Genomic DNA, 19,792 nt, shown 5'->3' on the forward strand with positions numbered 1-19,792 from the left:
TAAAATAGAACTGTGAAACATGAATTTTAACAAAGTGTCAATCCTGAAAGTCTTGAACAGACAGTAGATCAATGCCTTGCATCCCAGGCGGTCCCACTGCTCAGAAGGTGTGAAATAGAAATAAACTTAGTCTCTTCTTTTATTTGTTAGATCTATATCCTTCTCAAGTCATCTTCTAAAGTAAGAAGTATTTCTTCTAAATGGAAAATAAACAACTTAGTTTTCAAATGATGAAATAGGATTTTTAAAAAGGAAAACTACTCAATTGAATAAGGATAAGTTTAAGTTGATTCAGCAAAACAAAATAAAGGTTCTTGTCTTTCAGCCTATCACATTTGAAATGGCTGCACGGACAACTCTTTGAGAGAACTCAGTGTGTACACCTTTGTAATGAGGTAATGTGAAAGAAGAAACTGTTACTCTCCAATGATTTGCACCTATAATCACAATGTCTACCCATTTTCTAAACCATTAGCTAGGCATAAACAAAATAGATGTCGAAGAGCATACTTGAAGAAAGCAAAAAACACTAGTGCTGCTGGAAAAAAGGGCTGCACGTCCCCTAGCCCAGCCATATGTTCCCATTGTATGTATCTTCTGCCTTTGCTCTAGCATACACACTCTTGAGCTGCAAGGTGAAGCAGAATGGAAAATGATTCAACTGAATTGAAGGTGTGTCAGGCTAGCAGGGCCTCTCACCCACATAACAAAACCACACTAGCGTTTGGCCTCCTCCTAAGAGTGGGCAGGCAGGCGAAGCAACCTCCTTGAGCAGTAGTCTGGCCTGTAGGTCTACAGAAGCATGGTATGACTAGGCAACAGAAAGCATGATTCTTTGGGGCAGGAAAGGAACTGGTCTGTTCCTCTCAGGGACACGAAAGGCTGTACAGAAAGAGTAACACAGCTTAGCACCCAGAGGCAATTCCCAGGTGGATGAACAAGCTGTGAATCACTGGCCTCCTCACAGCAGTGTCTTGGCTCCAGCTCTCTAGGCTCAGAGGCAGACAATCCTGATAGAACAGAAGCAATCAAACCTCTTGTCCTCTCATAGACCCTTGGATAGATTTATTGGTCTTGGTAAACTACTTGTAGGAAGTCAGATAGTGACAGTGCTTTTGTACCAGCAGGATATTCTCAAAAAAACCCCAAAATCTCTACAAAACCCCACTCCACTCCCCAAAACAAAGGAATGAATCGTCCAGTAATTGTTTTGGAAGTGAAGCACTGAAGTTATGTGGAAATATAACACAGGCTGCCCATATAGAAATATAAAATTAAGGATGGTAAAATGCCATCTCAGAAAGTGTATCTAAAATGATCATATATTTTATCTCTCAAAGCAGCACAAGTTACAAGTTTAGTTTGTCATAGCTCTATATTAGCTGAATTCTATATTAGCTGCAAATTCAGTCCTTGAATCCTAGAAATTCACATCTAAGAAGATGAGATAGGAAAAGAGAATTCCATATATGCCTGAGAACACCAGCATTGTGGCTAGTAATAAAGCTGGCTTCTAGTGCTGCGTTTCATTAGTAAAACTAAGGGGAAAAAAATAAAAACCAATGATTGCCCCATGAAAAATTAGGAGAGAAGTATTTTATAAACCTTTGTTAGTTTAGCTGTTATGAGGCTATTGCATAAGTACCCCACACTAATTTTATTGGCTCATAGCACATATAATTTGAAAGTATTATGTTACCTGAATAAACCATACATACGGTTCAGAATGTCAGTGTAATCTGTCTGTGGGAATGGTAATGTATGGTCCTGGAATAGAGATGGTGTACATAAATTATGCAAGGTATTTTCTAATCCCCACAATATTTCAAGGAATGGGACAGCCATTATGTAACAAGAAATGTCTCCTACACCTTTCTGACAGTTGGGACGTGAACATTATTGCTTTTCCCTGTTCCTTCAGGGCAGGTCACTCTCTCAGTTCACTAGTGTAACGTGCCACTAATTCTAAAGACTCCATCATTCATTCAGATTTCAGCATTTCATTGTAGTGGAAAAGCTACTATTTTCCGTTTGCTTCATAGGAACTTCACTGTGTTTTGCCACAGGGGTGCCAAAGGAATAAGAGTCACCTAGATAAAGTCTACAACAATGCATTTGATGAACTTTGTTGGTAATATCAAATGGCCATTTGCTTTTTTTCAAAGTTGCCTTTGAACTGCTCTGAAACATTCCAAACAGCCTCCTAATTGAACAAGGACAAATTCACAATGACATCTAGGAATAAAAACAGCTGTATCAAGCGGCCAATTGCCACAAACTCTCTGCATCACTCTGAATAAGTCATATGAATTTCCTGTACTTCAAATTCTCTCTTCACTTGACAGACTGACTTCACTGTTATTCACTTTCTTTAGAACTTATTTTAACTGAACGATAGAACTTTTTGGCTGATGACTGTGAAGTGACAGTATTTTATATTGAAATTAAGAATTTCACGATCCAGAAATATGATTTTACAGTGAATATGACACTCTAATTTTTCCTTAAAAAAAAAAGTATGTCCAGAGGTACAGGCAGGACACTACATTGAGATTTTGATAAAAAAATGTATTAAAGATAAGTATAGCAAACAGCATGGCTATTCATATAAGAACATGAAAATCTTATTTTTACCATTACATTTCAAGAACTTTCTTCTTGAGACCAGTTGCTTTAGTTGTACCAAACTATTTTAGTTATGCTGTACTACTGCATAGAACAGGCTGAAAAGGAGAGGCTAGAAGCAGCAACATTTCCAACCTTAGCAGTGACAATTTACGCTACAAAATATGAAGCTAAATACAAAGAGAAATGAAAACCAAAGGTCTCTTCTAATGTCATTGGGAAAAAGATCTTTCCAGACCTTGATCAGTAGTTCAGCTTTTTACCTCGAGTACATGTGCAATGTTCACCAAATGCTGAAGTCATGATCTTCGGCGTAAAGAGCAAAATGTCACTACGCCTGAAGCTTTTATAGTGACAAGGATTCATCAAGTGTGTTACAATTGCATGTCACAGCTGCCAAGATGATGAAAAACCTTTGCATTTCAAGAGGCTCTGTATTTTAGGTTTATTTGGATAGTCCTTCACAAAGGCCAAAGGATCGAAGGCTTAATCCAACATATGGATTATTTTTCTGTAACTTAAGACAGCAAAAATCTTTCTTTTACCTTTTATGGTTTTTATCTATTGTTTTTTAATTGCTGTTGGAAGCAAATGAAAAGATTAACATAAGGACACCATCCCCACCAACACACAGTACTTCTAACTAGCTTCTGAGAATCCAAATACTTTTAAAGATGCCTCTTTTCCTAACCCATATATTATTTAAGAATAATGACTCCTGGTTCATCTAACCCACTTCTTGAGCCAAGTGCATAGGATATAGGGTTTTTTCCCCTGAGGTATCGTCTCATGGGAGTAATAATTTGTTGATTTGGCCTCATCATACTCAAATGATGATATAGTACTCATGCTATCATTCCTTACAATTTATAAATCAAAAATAAAACCATGCATACTATAGAACATTGTCTTGATTTGCCATTACTTGTAATTTGTTGAGTCTTCTCAATCCCTGCAAACTAGCAATAACCATGGTAACAGTTATTCTCTGTATTTCTTGTATTATACCTTTGCAAAGCAAACATAAAAATGACTGAATAAAGCACATGGCAAAAGGTGATTGGATTCCATGAGCTCAAAGAGTTTAAGAGATCATTGTATCAGGTAAATTGTGGTAGAACAAAACCACATGCAAATGGTTTAGAGACTGCCTCTAATACAATACACAGATACACAGACAAGAGGTCCAGTTCACTGAAGCATTACAAATCAAAATGCAATCACTTTCTTGTGCTTAAAGTGCTCTATGACAAACTAAAAGGTTAATGAGCAAGGTGGCTTTAATAGCTTTTTTCTAAATACCTGGCCCATAAACTAAACACAACTGCCTTTAAAAGCTCCATATTCCAAAATTTCTATAGTAAACGTTCTTCTGTTGGAATTTTCTATTCATGGAACTGGACTATAAATAGGGATATAATATCTTTAATAGGTTGCAGACACGATATTCTTTTCAAATATCCTGACTTTTCTAGAGGCTATAACGACAACAGTGAAATAGCTTAGATACTACTGGGAGTAATTTGTCAGTGCAATGCACAGGGTCCAGTGTTTTCCTGTGGTAATTAGTGGCCAGTGCATGCTCAGTTACCTGAAGTCACTTCAGTAATCCCAAATTCAAACACGTGTCCACTGACCAGCGGAGTGTGCACGTGTATGTGTTTTGATAATGCACCTTCTGTAAATTGTTCTTCTTAGTTCTTTGCAGTTTATTTCATGTTTCTAACAGTCTTGAACTGGCAGTGTCAGCAACACATGTTTTTGACATTACTGAGAACACAGATAAGAATGATTTATGACATTTTCCCCCTTCTCAGATTGAATGGGTATAAAAATTGTCATATGTAGAAAGTCATAGGACAAAGAGAAAGCTTTAGAAAACTTGACTTAGATGGAAGGTGTAAAGATGAGAGTTTTATGTTACCCAGAGTTAGCACGTTAGGAATCATTCCTCAGTTACTTAAAAGAAACAATTATTTTTTCACATTATAAATTCCTTACATGCGGACTTCTGCCCTACATTTGTATGGTCTTTCAAAAGTAAGTGCAGCATTTCTTCCTGCTTTAGTGGTATTGCCTGTTACATTTCACTGTGAAATTTGTGCTCTATCTTGATCAATTACAGTCAGTGTCAAAAATCCAATTACATTCACAAGGAAGGAGTGTTAAGACTGATTCTGATAAAATTTATTCTCTCACATCTACTGGATGGAGTCCAATACTCTTAAACAATGATTGCTCCAAAATGTTACAATTACAGCTGTCATCAGCATGAGCCATGTGCTCTATGCTACGCTCACCACTTCAAAAAGATCAGGGTCATGAGGTGAGATAAACAGCAGGATGCAGAATCTTACAGTGGGAAAGAGCATGTACCAGTATGGCACCCAACCACTATTTTGGGTTCTGCTGTGTCAAATCGGGAAGAGCAGAAGTAGGATAACAGTGGGAGAAGGTAACATGTTAGCAGCTTACACTCAATGGTACTGTCACAATACCATGAAGTCAAAGAAAACTCACACAGTGACTTTGTGCTTTGCAAGCTAGGATCCAGGTTCCTGGATCCCCTCCTCACCTGTGCTGTGCAAATGCACACTTCAGTGTTTCAATTGACTCTGAAACAAAGACCAATATACTGGCCGTGGAAATGGGTGTTAAATGCATCACCCTGGAACACGTGGCCTTGAAGAGAGACACATATTGCAAACCTTACATCAGGAAGATCTAGAGTACCTAGATTCATGCCAATAATCAGTGTAACAAATTGTTGCTTCTTTCTTCCTTTTTTTTTAAATGTAATCCTTGCTTTTTCCCCTTATAGGCCACAGGACTTCACTTGCTTTTAGCCAAGAAAATTTTGCTTGAAATAAGGGTATTTTAGGAAGACCCTGTGTCTCTGCAAATGACTGCAAGCAAACAATGAAAATCACAAAATGTGTTGATAAATTGTTCCATTAAGTTGATAACCTTACCATTACACAAAACTGAATTTTTCTTTTAACCACTTCAAGATTTCACTACCTGCTGCTGGATCTTGTCTCTGCTTTTTAGGTGAAGTGATAGTTTGACATACCATTTGAAAGTGTGTGTGGGTTTTTTGTTGCCTTGTTGAGTTTTGGGTCATGCAGTAACATTATATATAATTCATTTAAAGATGGGGAAATTATTTGCTTGACTAACAGTAAGAAATTCTAGTTTCACATTATAGAAATTAATTTCTGCTCTCTGGTGATCCTGACATCCCTTTAATTTATATTATCTTTCAATCTAAATAGGTTTTTGTGCACATTTATGAGGAATAAAAGGTGCTTGTTTCATTTGAGAGAAAGCAAACCTGTGAACAAAAACACAAGAGACGTAGGCAAATTGGAGGTGAATCAATGCTCAAACTTCAAGTAAATAAACAAATGATGGATCATTTTAGTAGAATCCAGCAAAAAGTACCTTCTTACTTAAGAGTGAGTAAAAAACAAGAAGATCTAGACATAAATTAAATTATGATATTTTCTTTTTTAACACTTCCGATGTCTGAAGATCCCTGAAAAGCTGCCAACACCCTTAGTTTCAGGTTGAAAATGTTCCTCCAACCCAACAAAACTTTCTAGCTCAGTAGAATGTTACGCAACTACTCATGAGCACCATGAATGTTCCTAGCATACAAACACAATAGCTTTGGTAGGACACAAACCCTGGTGGTGTATCTGTAGTTAAGAAGAGAACTCCATGTGTTTTCTCAAATAATTGGGCTAGACAAAGCAGCTGATTGGCATTTCTAATATATTGTTAAATTCAGCTTTCCTTACACTTTATGTTCTTACTACATAGAAGAAATTTAATCTGGAAGAGAGATACCATTTACAAGATAAATAACAAAACACCTGAACTCTGCAACTTTCACCTCAACATTAAGAATGATGAGCCTGTGAGAGCCAAGAGCACACAATTTGTTGTCAATATCATAATGATTTAAAAGCCTTTTCCCCAGGGCCTGGCATCTTTTCCTAGCTAAAAGGGCAAGCTTAAGCTATTGCAACATTAAGCAACTGATGAATGACCTTGCTGTCACACTTGCTGTAGAGATTGATCATGTCCAATTAATTCCTAGAAGAAATCAATTGTTCTTACCTAGCTCATTTACATTAATAAGAAAATATTAATGACTTCACTGCCTATAAGTATTGGAAATAGAGGTTGCATTTACATTTTTGTCTGCTGGCATTTCAAGAGGATTTATCATCTCCTCCTATGAGAGCAAAACAAATAAGCCCACTCAATTTTTCCCAATCAAGTATTTCACTATGCATTTAACCAACAATTGGCTCATATAACAATTATCCTTGCATTGCTGCCTTATTTTTATGCATGGCATCTTTATCATACACAATAGAAAACACATAATGGTTTTCTTCCATTGTTAAGTTTATGTTGAGAGAAGCACTATGTATAGAAACTTGAGGCCACAATTATGATTTCCTGTTCAGACAGTCATAAAGACTAACACACTATGAACAACAGGGATACAAATGTGCAGGTAAAAGCAGTTCATCTCATTTCATTCCTGGAAACAATCCTTAAGAAAACAGTCAAACTGAATCTTTGTGGTGGGACTTAAAACTCATGACTGTCAAAAACTTAAATAACGCTTTATCAGATGCTGGGATTAGATCTTTGTGAGCTACATGCTATGAATAGCCCACGTGTGAGCATTCATCCTGGACTTTCTTCCCAGAGGGAGAAATATAATAGGACGGTGCATTTCAAGACAAAATTCAGATTATGATTGCTATAGTCTCTGTCCAGTGCATACTGCTATCATTTCTGGTAAAATGTCCTAGTTAAGGGTTACAGTAAATTGATCACATAATACTACAGGAATTTATCATGTAATAGAAAAGGAATTTAAGAGCTGAATACCTAATATTATTAGTAAAACAGGTCTGTGGATAGAGACAGAGGATACAGTTTATATTATTACCTGATCCTACTTGAAATTAAAGAGCTGGTAAAATCAGAATTGCAAGGACAAAACAGACCCTCAATGGGATTTCTGAGTGGGTAGTACAACAGTGGGCTCCTGTATCTCATCTGCCTCTAGAAATAGCCCATGAGCTTGGATTCTCCCCTTGGAGTCCAAGCCCATTTGTGCAGAGAGACTCTGCTGCCACCCTCTGTGGTATCTGAGATGATTCAAAACACTGACTAAAACAAAATACCAATCATTCTAGTTCCAGATTTAGGGACAAAGATCTGTACTTGTGAAAGAACTGACATAATGAAAAACTATTGGGATGTAATTAAATATGGAAAATAACATCAGTAATCGTAAAGTATTAGCACAAAGAATTAAAGTGGTGTTGGTACCAGTAACAGTTTAACGTCTTTTAAGGCTACATTTAAAAAATGAGAATGCATCTTAACTATGTGTTTATATCTGGTCTAGTTCATTGCTACAGACATCTTTTTTTTCTCAGACATTTAGAAAAATATATCGGTAAGGGAGAACATGTAATTGTTTCCAGGTTGTCTTACCATCTCAATCTGAAATTCAGTGCAGGAACATAACTTATTAATAGGGAATGATGCATTTGGTCAAAATAATATTTAATCCCTCATGAGACGGATACAATACTGAGGGCAAACAGCTTGTAAGAAGGATTTATATTAACTGTTTAAAAGCTGCTTTTCCTGACCATACTTGTGGTTATTCAAGGCTATTTTATATCAGGGCACCAAGGATACTGTTCTTTTGCTCTCACCTCTGCTAGAGCAACCCCTCTAAGCACAGTTTCCTATCCTGTACACGCAGTTACATTTCTCATTCACTACATTAATATTCTGGCCTGTTAAACCATTGATCCAAGTGGCCACTAGGGAACATAGAGGCTGAATGCTTTACCAGAGCAGCCAACATCAAACCAAAAGTTTTTGTGATTTTTTTTCCCCTTTTTTTGTTTGTTTTTTAATCACAACAGTGACAGATCCAATGCTGTCCCCAGCAGCAGCAAAGCCCATTTTGGTGAAGGGGAAATCTATCCTTTCTCCAGGGCTTTCAGAGGGGAGGATGTTTCTACATTTTCTTCTCACCATCTCCATTTTCCTTCTATTTATTTTCCTGTAACTCTGTCTATCAAACTAAATAAGCTTCCCACGCAGAGGATCCCCACGCTAGCACTATTTTGCTGTATTCTTCATGGTGATGGTGTGGAGCCTTCACTGGCGCTCTGTGAGGGGTCAGTCACCCAAACTGTTCACAAGGAATACAATTTAGCTTTAAATATTGCATAGCAGAACTAAAATTAGCTATACAACTTTTAACTTAGCTTTGTAATTAAACAGTACCTGAAAATACTACTGTCATATGATCAACATATTTATCTCCCTTCATGACCTAAAAAGTATTCTCTTACATACAAGGGGAAAAAAAGTCTCTTGTCACTGTCACAAGACCAAGAACCTAGTTGGAGGGTGGGTGAAAGAAATCTTGTGTGCAAAATAAAAATTAAATTTAATGGATTGTTGAACTTCAGTTTAGAATGTTCAGTTGAAATGTCAACACGTGTTCTTTCAGACACAACCAAGTTCATATTTTCATCTGAATGGTGCCAATCTGGTTATTTATTTTTCCCCAAGTGAATAATTTATTCTACATCATTTATCCTTATTCTGGTATCTAGATAACATACTGCAAATTACTAAGAGAACATGTAATGTTTTCTTCTAGATTTTGTTTGTAGCGTTATTACAAGGTAAAACACTTCAATTTCAAGGTAAGAAAAAAAAGCAACTTAATATCCAGCCAGCTGGTAGTATGTCACTTGTGGAGAGTTATTGTACTGTTTGATAAATGTTAAAATATTTTCCAAAAAATAAATCAGTAGTAGCAAAATGTATCCATCTTAGCTATTTATTGGGCAGGTGAAATCCTCCTGATTAACTTCATAATCCTTACCAATCTTCTGAAACAGTATTATAACAGTTTCTTCAATCACTGTTTTAATATAGAAAATAGCAGAGATGCATTTCTCTTTACCAGTAAGAAATGAAAGAAGGTGGTAAGGGAAAAGTCTGTAGTCTGTCATTTTTAATATCTTACTTCCCATGACAGTTGAGACCGTTGAGGTCAAGAGTTTGCAAATTTGGGCTGCAAACCTCAGCATACATGTACATGCTCCAAATACATAGCAGGAGGTGGTTACAGACATCACACTTCTTTCTTTCCTGTTTACACTTTTATTAAAAACAAAGTTCCAAAAGACTTTTAATTAAGTGCCATTTGCACAGCTACCTGGCAAACTCAACTAGGACGCTGAAATAATAGGGAACGTGGAGCAGTGCATTTATTTCAATAAATGCCATATGGATTTTGGAATTTGGTAATCATGAATCTGGCACCTTTTTATAATGGATTTGAGACAGATTGGAATGTTTTTGTGAAATTGCTATAACCAGGTGCTTCTGCTTCACTAAGGCTAAACTATCTTTTAACTACTCAGGTTTTCTATATGGAGAACAGAATTGGAAAACAAGTATATATGGTCTACACTGGCCTATTTCTTGCCTGTCCCTCCATAATTATTTCCTTTACTTTTTTTTAAATGAGGTTACACTGAAGGGTCCATTACTTCCTAGCTACCCCAGTAGAAGTTTCTATAGTTGCACTTAGCTAATAAAAAGTATAACACATTACTTAGAAAGTATAAATTACTTGGAAAAAGACATCAGTCTTCATAAGAAAAAAATTCAGTTTATCAAAAAGCAAGGCTCAAAATAGTGCAAGTGCAGACTCCCTAAAAGCATCATATTTACCCTTGAAATAGTTAAAAGCTGCAGAGAGACTTAACTCATGTTGAATGTGCCAAGTATATTAGGAAACATATCTACCCTGACAAGCAAACCTAAGACTTAACTCTCATTGAAATTTGTCACAGAGACAAGTACCTGAGAACAGTAAGTTTTTAAATAGTTGAGATCAATTATTCCTCACTAAGAAGGAGAAGGAATGCCAGCAGCTTCTGCCCAAGCAGATGTCCATGCAGAAGGAGCACTGATATGGTTTGGGTCGTTACAGCAACATTTGATATTCACCCTTCATACATAGCTGGGGAAAAAGAATTGACTTTGACTAGTATCTTTGGGTATATAATTCATCAGGAACCTCTGATAGCAAAAAGTATTCTAGCAGACAAAAACCTTACGCCTGTTAAAAGCGTTAAGAGCAAGCTCAAGTGCAGAGTTTCCATACCAAATGCCAAAACTACATAACACAGGGAACTGTGGCTAGACAACCTAAGTTCAAACTTCATGCTTTATATTTCTAAGCAGTTTAAAATGCTTGTAGATATATTCCTTTCCTTCCCACAAAAAAAAAGAAGACTCAGTCCTGAGGTCCACTGACATGGGGCTGTCTTTAAAGACTGGCCACCTCCACAAGTTCCAGAAGCAGGGACGACCTCGTTTAGGAAAGAGCAAGACAACTGCTACAGCTGTAGTGTTGAGAATATGTTCATCTGCAGATTTTCATAACTCCATTGCCTCATTGACATGATGTTGTGAGTATCCAATGTGCACAGATGTATTTCTGATAGAAGGACATGCTGCTATCTCCTAACTATTTAAAGTGTGCTACCCTTGAATACCCCTTTTCTTTTAGGAGAGGGAAGAACAAGAACTCGTGTACGTTTAATGATTTGCATACAAGTTTGAATAGGCATCATTTCTTTTCCCAGATAAATAATATTCATCCTGCATACTCAAAATCACGAGATGATTCCCATTCTAGTTTTGTCATACAGAAATACCTGCCACAGCTGTATAAGCTACTTTGTGCTGTAATAGACTGTTATTCTAATTAGCTTCAGTGTAGTTTATACTTTAATTTTTTAAGCTTGTAAGAAGAATTGAAACACCTTCAAACCCTTCCTAAAGGCATTTCAGCCACTGCAGACACAGAGAGCGCTCTCATCTTGAAACTATGAGAATACAGGCTACAGGAACTCTTTGACAGGTACTCCACACAGAAGATTAATGAAGACCTCTTCTTGCAGTATTCACATACATTTGCCTCATCTTCCTCAATTATTCTTTTATCACATCACTCACTTTTGCCAATACAAGACTCAGTTTATACATCAGTGATAAGATGGAAACTATCAAGTTTTGTTTACAGAAACTGATGAAACATTAAAAAAAATGAAGAAAGTTACCTAACAAGAGAAGTTTGTTGTCTATTCACTTTTCTGTTCCCCAAAACTAAAAATTACATAACAGACTATGGAACATATCGAACATCATACACTTTACTGCAGTTTCCTTAGGAAATACTTGTATATTGTCATATAACATAGCAACTAATAAAGCCTTCCAATTTTAGGACTTTTCAATAAGCTTTCCAGTTGGCTTTCGCTCATCTTCACTTAGACCCAGGGGCTACATCATGTGCGAGAGCCATAGAAGCATGAAAGTGGCCACCAGAGAAGACAGCCCAGTGAAGACAACTACTACTAAATTAACTCTCCATTTGGGGTTTTCATGTTTGAAACTCCACCTTCCCTTTGAGCTTTTGGTCAGCCACCAATAGTTACAAAAAGAAAGACTATAACCATGCCTGAACTACAGTATTTTCTGAACAGAAAATGATATATTTTACATCTGAAACAAAGTATTTTCTTCATTTTATTAGGCAAGTAGCAAGTACTGAAAAGGAGAACATTTCCTGTGGTGACCAGAATCAACCGCGATTATAAGAAAGCATCAGGTCTCCCTGACAGACTTCGTATGCAATCAGAAACAATGCTATCAGCAGTCACAACAATGCTTGTGTTTTCACCAAAGTGAGGTACTGTTTTCTTGCCTTCCATATGAAATACAGTTAAGCAGATTTGCTGTATTTCAGAAGTTTTCATGTTGCTTTTGTGCTCACACATTAGCACTCTGCCACCTTCCTCTGATGTTTCTCCACTTCCATCAGTAAGTCAGTCCACACACTTAGGCCACAGACCTTAAAGTCTCCATCCCGTGCCTTCAGGAGTCTTAAAGCAGTACGGGTCTGTTCCCTAAGTTTCATAGACCACTGACAGAGACAGCTGAAGTGCTCCCTTAGCTCCTCCCAAGACAATTTAGCCTTGTCAAAACTTTTAACCCAGCGTCCCGTCAAGGGGTCATAGTGCAAGTGGCTTCCCCAATCAGTTAAGAGGTCCAAATAAGGTCTGCTGAACTGGGAATAGTGGCCAGCTATAGAGGCAAGAAGGGAGCCTGGGAGGGAAAGGCAGAAGGAAGAAAGTCGCTCTAAGTTACCCAGCAGCCAAGAAAGCAGGAGTCCGGCAATACATTCCTCTCCTGCTCCACTCGCCTGGTTTCCATCAAGGCCGTTCCCATCCTGAGCCCTGTCTCCGGCCTCCTCAGCCCCATTCCCCTGCCTTAGCAGCAGCAGCGCTGCCGCCACCACCTCAAAGGCCCGGGTCTGAGGGAGCTGTTCCAGGACACCGGACAGCCAGCGCAGTCGGCCCGCGGCCTCCCCAGCCGGCTCGACCTCCTGCCGCTCCTCCCGCAGCCGGCTCAGCAGCAGCTGCGCCTCCGACTGCAGCTGCGGCTCCATCCCCAGCGGGGGCGGCGACGGGGCGCGGGGTAGCGCCAGCAGGCGGGAGGCAGCCTTTCGGCGGGCGAGGAGCGCCAGGTCGCGGGGCTCGGGGCCGGCCTCCGCGCCGGAAGGCTGCAACAGGCTGTGGATCAGGCGGCGGCAGGCGGCGGGTGGCAGAGCGCGGTTCTCAAGCAGCGCCAAGCCCAGCAGTTGCGAGCAGCGTCCCAGGTGCGGGAAGCCGAGCAGAGGACTCCGCTGACCCCGTCGTAGCCGCTGGCTAAGGGCCTCCCGGAGCCGAGGGCGGGTGCAGAATCGGCCATGGACGTGCTGGAAATATCGGGCCCACTCCAGAGCCCTCTCCAAGGTTAGAGTGTCCCAGTCCCGCACCAGCGCAGAGCGGGAGACAGCCAGGAGGGCAGGCAGCTGCTCTACCTGCGCCAGCACGGCCTCCATTGCCGAGGACTCCTGCCTTGGCGCCACCGGTTTGAGTTAAGTCCCGCCTCCCGCGGGAGCCGGGGCCAATCCGAGCGGGGAAGGGAGGGCATGTGTAACTCTATTGGCTGACTCTGACGTCAATCTGACGAGGAGTGATTTTTCCGTTAAAGGAGACTTTAAGGGGTTTTCCGCGTCGGACTTTTGTGTCTAATGCCTAAGCGAGAGCTGAGGGTGTGCAGACCCGAATTAAAGCCTTAAAAAACGAGCATGATGATGAAGTAAAAAGAAAACTAAAAAACCTAAAACAAACCACAACAAAACCCACAAGACACTTAGAATAAACCCTAAAATATTGTGCTAAATACAGCTTAAAACCCAAAACTCTTCAGGAGCAAACATCCTGTCCTGCATCTGGGGGTATTTCCCAGTTTCTGTGATACACCTTGTCCCTGCAGGGCAGCCATGGCCGAGTTCAGCGTGGAGCTGGGCTGGCTGCCCAGTGCTGCCCACAGCTCGCCACCCTACCAGGGCTGAGCCCTGCACAGACCACATGGTTGGGCTTGCCCTACTGACCCACTAACTGATGGCTTTGTAGCTCCTCCGTGTTCCCTGGGATACTTGCCCTTCCCCAGGTACCTGCAATGGGCTTCTGGCTGCCTGCAGAAGAAATGACAAACACCTACCATGGCTTTCTGGGTACCAAAGCAGCCAGGGTTTCCCACATGGATGCCTCCCAGACAGCATGGTGGAAATATGCTATAACCACTCCTTTCTGTCGTGAGGAGAGGTGGCCTGTACTCCCTTGCCCGCCTCTGCCATCTGAAGGATAGTTTTACATGACAGGCTAAGGGTATTAGGCATAGTTTGCATGATGCAGCCTACCTGTTGAAGTGACTGTTCCAGGGTCTTCCCTGACGCCTGCTGCCTTGAGGTCCTTTCCCTCCATCTCCTGTCCCCAGAGCAGACCTGCTGTGCTCAGCGTTCCCTCACGGTGTGGAAGGGAGCAGGCAGGCCTGGCTTCCGGAAGCTTCCACAAGTGCCTCTTGGCGCCCTTGCTCCTGAGGGGAAGAAGCAGCAGTGGGAAGGCATCAGGGCACTGGAGCTGGTAGCTTTGGGAGTTGCTGTGTGCTCCTAATGAAGTTCACAAGCCCTCAGGCATAATCCTGGCTGAGTGGATACAGAGGCAATGAAGAGCCTAAGGAGGTCCCTGTGCTGTGAGCTGGGTTGCAGTGCCTGCACAGGGCCCAAGGCAGGAGGATGGTCACCAGGGCTGGGCCTACGGGATGTCATTCCCTCCTCACCCGTGCCCTGGTGCTTGGGTGACAGCAGTAAGGGACAACTGAAAGCCTGCTGCCAGCCTGCCTGAAAAACCACTTTGGTAAGGGCTTTTGGAAAGGCAAGAACAACACCTAGCAGAACAAATGAGGTTTGACTGGAATTTATTGCAGGGAACAGCAACAAAAACAACTTATAATGCTATGAGTTACAATACTATAGGGCAAACCATAATACTCTTCCTCTTATGCAGAACTTGTGTTTTCTTCCATACATCTTTTTGGTGGAAATTATTTCCCCTGAGTTTCTTATCTAAATTGCTTCCGTCTTGTGATGGAGTAAACATACATAGACTCTGAATAGTAAATGTTCTTTAGCTCAGATAGTAAGGGATGCAACTCCTATAGCCTCAGATTTACACCAGACTTTGAACTAATGTGAATGAAGGACAAGAATGAGGCCCACAACTTGCTTCTACTGCTTTTTTTTTTTCACTAAAGAAAACCGAAGTGAGAGAATGGAGCCACTAAACCTATTAGAGTTCTGTGCCTTGCTTGGAATGTGCCCAGACCTCCTGCCCTTGCTACAGACCCCTGCCCTAAAAGTAACTGCTAGCTCTTAGTGACTGGCTTGTCAATGTCACATTGCACTTCCAAAAGAAAGCAAAAGAGAGAACAAGAAAACTGTAAGAAAGTGTTTAGATACTAATTTCCTCTCTTCAAACCCTCTCCTGAACTTCCCTGAATGGTCATTTATGAAAGATCTTTCTCAACTACTCTCAAGACAACAGTGCTCTCATTTGAGCTCTTATCCTATTTTCTTATTTCAGTCATCTGTTTAGACAAATACGGATTTATAAACTTGATGATCCTAATCACCTGTAGATTAAGGGCTTATTTCAGGAATTACAGTGAAATTCTATGTTCCTTTGTTGGAAGAAGCTCATAACAATCACTCAATATCTGTGAATATAATGCATGAGGCTTCCTTCTGTGGAGGATGAGGAAATATGTTAAAGTAGCATTACAGCTTTTGATTGATAAGCTAATGGCAAAGTTGTTGAGCAAGGAAGAAAAGTGTCTGTCATTTCCACAGCTCCCTGGAAACAAGGCCACTTTTCAGTGAAACACCGCAAAATAGTTTCACAAACCCTACATTTTGTTTGAATTACTGTACTGTTTTGTCTAAGCTGAGAAGTCAAGTAAAATATTCATATGGAGCTTTATGGAACTAGTGAGTTTCTTCTCTCTGGTTATGAAGCCAGTAAAATATGCTCTGGCAGGGAATGTCAGTTTTTATGCAAAATTGGTCAAAGTAGCCAGAAGTCTGGATTCCATTGTTGTATTTTCCTTCCTCTCAGAAGTCATATTGGCTGTAACACAGTCATACTGCTCCTCCTGTTTACTCATTATGCACTGTTTACTCATTATACATAGCAGTACGAAACTCCAAAATGGTCTTTCTGTAGCTAGTAGGTGTTATCTCAGATTACAAAAATGAATACACTGATGGAGATGTGTGATCATATTCTATATTTCTGGCACTAACATTAACTTTTTATTTCTTAGAAGGTTTGTTTATCTGCCTCAAATTGCATGCCACACATTATACAGTGATTTATGTGTACTGAAGTCTCTGAACTTGCTGACCATTCTTGTAGAATTTGTTTCTATTTCTGCCACAAATTTTATGTAAAACTGAAGTTAATAGTCAAGCCAGTACCTGGCAGACTTTATCAACCCTTCTGTAACTTCTGGTGAGGTCCTCAGAGTTTATTTGTGAACATAATCTCTCATATCTAAAAAATTAGCAAGGCTGTGGCATGCTTTTGGAATGAGAACAGAACAAGTTGTATAATAAAAGTATTGAACCTACTTATGTGTACATCAGTGTGAGCTTCACACTGTGCAAAAGGCCCGTCTGTCAACAGGGGATTTCCCCTACAACCTTGTTATACTGTGCACAAGTTAGGGTAGCATGGCAAATCCTGCATTTTCTGGTTGTAGTGTATCAGTGTATTAATAGCAATACTCGTTTGTGATGAGTTAGACCTGTGATTTCAGTAACTGATGTCAGTGACCAAGCAGCAGTTTTATAATGCACCAGAGTGAAAACTGTTTGAAAATCAACATGCTGAAAGAGTCCTATATGTAACATATGTCATTACTCAGATAACTTAAAATCACTGTAATTAGGAATTTTCCGGTGCCTGGTTATACCAAAACTGAATTTGTATCAAACTAATATAAACAGACATGTTGAGTTTGCTGCCTAGCCCCATTTAGAATTGTGATACCATGAATCAGGGCTATGCTAGCAAACCTACCCGCTGAGCCATTTGAAACGATCATGTGTACGCTCCACAACATGTTGCAGTTGTTAAGTGCTTATTAGCTACAACTACTTTTATCTTAAGGTTGTTTGAGCTTAAAAGCATAAGAGCATTTTGGCATAAGAGTATGCATGCAATCAGTTAATATTCCTCAGCTAATGAATGGTAAGGTATTAAGCTGTGTGTTTCTGATTATTTACCATTTTTTTGTGATACCTACTGGAAAGGTTTCCTTTTTTTGTCTGTTGTGGCTGTGGATTTCATAGCTTGCAGGATGTACTGATTAGAGTATACGTCTACATGTCTTTATCTCCAGCTTCTCTTCCTTCAGACCAGGAAAATTTTCAGTTACTTATGTTAAATACTTTAATTATAGGATCAGATACACAAATTCCCACCCTCTGAGGCAGTTTAAACCCATGCCATCCTTTTTCAGGGTACCTTTTAAGAAGTGTCTTAAAGAGCTATCTCAGAGACTATCTAATTGGAATCCTCCAAAAATAATATTCCATAAAGCTTGAGTTGTGAAACAGTGGCTATGGCTAAAGGGTCATAATTCTCATATAATGCTGTGGTACTTGCATGAAGTCAAGCATGCAAGGACTAAGCTTAGGGGTTTAGTATTTAACAATGAAGTCTCTTTAAGAGTATTGGGGAAAAAAATCTTTACATTTAAGAATAGCAACTAAAATTTCCTTCCTACTCATAGATGCTGTGTGTTTCCATGACACTTAAGTCTCTGTCATTCACAAGAGTACAGGGAGATCTTATAAACATGCTTCCATGTTGGAATTAGTTATATTTTTCACTTACATAAAAAGATATATAAAACTGAAAGCAAGACAACTATGTATAGAGCCATTTATATGTATGTCTGAGTTCTAATAACATAAGTCTTGGATTTTTCAGTTTCATTGCCCTAATTTCCTGAGAACATCTTGAATTATCAGATACACTAATATCACTTCTTCATATGAATAATATATGGCTGTGTATACAGAGACAGCTACATTAAAACACACACATGCACATGCTGGATAGACATTTCTTTTTTTAAGCAATAAGGCTTTTAAATATCTGCTGTTTCCATTTTCATGTCTCCAAAGCTTTTATGTGAATTCTTCCAGCACATTTCTCATTATTCTCTCAACCTTTCCTCTGCTGAATGGCTGGGCTTTCCAGACATATAACCTGAAATGTCCTGGGAGAATTTACATAAAAACAATAAAGCCAAGGAAATGGAAACCACAGAATATATACATAATTTTTTTTCAGTCTTTGCTAAGAAGCTCATTGGTTAATATTTACAAAGGAATTCAATTTTCCATATTAACATCCTCTTCACTGTGAAGAAAATGTGGGAGAGTGAGATGGTAAGAATCACTACTGAAGTGAATGGGGCTTTTTATGTTAATCTCATTAATGATTAAAAGATTTCATGTTTGACCATCCTAGTATATGAAAAAGAACATCCCATGAAAAAAAATCATATATATGGCTGAATCAAGCAAATGTTAGTGCAAAACTTTGAAGGGATTTTTCTTCCTGTTCAAGAAAAGTGTAAGAGTTTTTTTAGATGTTTTATCTAAACACATACAAAGGAATACTGGTTTCTATACTCATAATATCCTCTGAAAACAAATCATTAAAACATACAGACAAATAAACACAGACTTAAACAGAATTTTGTAAGTTAATGATATTCTTTTGGAAGAAGCTTTCCCCACATTTTACAGAAAATATGAACATTTAATTAGTAAAAAGTCCCAGAAATCAAAATATTTTGAGTTGCTGTTGCAGTTTGCCCCAGCAGTTAGGATTTGGGTATTTCATATTCATTCCGTATTATTTTGTTTGTGTGACTTGGTTCATGGTCCAGTGCTGAGCTGTACTCAAGGATTTGTATAATGGTGAAGGTTGGAGCCTTTGTGTACATCCAAAAAGCATCATCGTACAGGTAATATATGTATTGGAATATAGTAGTTCATAGCTGAAATAAGACAGGAAATTAGCAGTGCTAAAGTGATTAATTTTACTTACAGAAAAGGATAACAATGAGGTTGTTTTTTTTTTAAAAAAAGAAAAGCAGCAGAGATGAGATGACTAGAGATGAGATCACTGTAGTACATAGGCTATTTGCATAAGTCTAAAAGCCAGCAGAAGATAAGTGGTGCATAGTTCCTGCCTGTGGTTGGCTGAAGGTGATGGGTGGGTGAAGATGAATTCCTAGAATTAAGGAAAAAGTCTGTAACAGAGATTTGTTTTATTAAAGGTCCCCCTTTTTTATTTTTTTGGTAAGAAAAAGATAACAGTCACCCAGTATTGCTCCTGGAAATAATCAAATTCATGTTAATTCCATTTGTTCTGATGAAAACAGAAATACTACTGTTCTGAGTTGAGGCCATCACTGCAATAGGTTCCTTTAGTCTGAGAGAAATACATTTGCAACTGCTTCAAGGAATAATTACTCTAATGAGTGTACTGGAATTTTACACTTTAAATGGAGAAAATAACACTCATGAAACAATGAAAAATTAGTGTTAGGGTCT

At 39.1% G+C, this 19,792-nt stretch overlaps 1 protein-coding gene across 1 annotated transcript; it reads right to left on the reverse strand.

Annotated features, from left to right (window-relative positions):
* Nucleotides 1-12,547: 12,547 nt before the first annotated feature.
* On the reverse strand, nt 12,548-13,654 carry FANCF (FA complementation group F). Its single transcript, XM_010206383.2, has one exon. It carries the CDS (start codon nt 13,652-13,654, stop codon nt 12,548-12,550), a length of 1,107 nt encoding a protein of 368 aa, XP_010204685.2.
* Nucleotides 13,655-19,792: the final 6,138 nt, after the last annotated feature.

The sequence above is a fragment of the Colius striatus genome, chromosome 7 (assembly GCF_028858725.1).
Source record: "Colius striatus isolate bColStr4 chromosome 7, bColStr4.1.hap1, whole genome shotgun sequence".
NCBI lineage: Eukaryota > Metazoa > Chordata > Aves > Coliiformes > Coliidae > Colius > Colius striatus.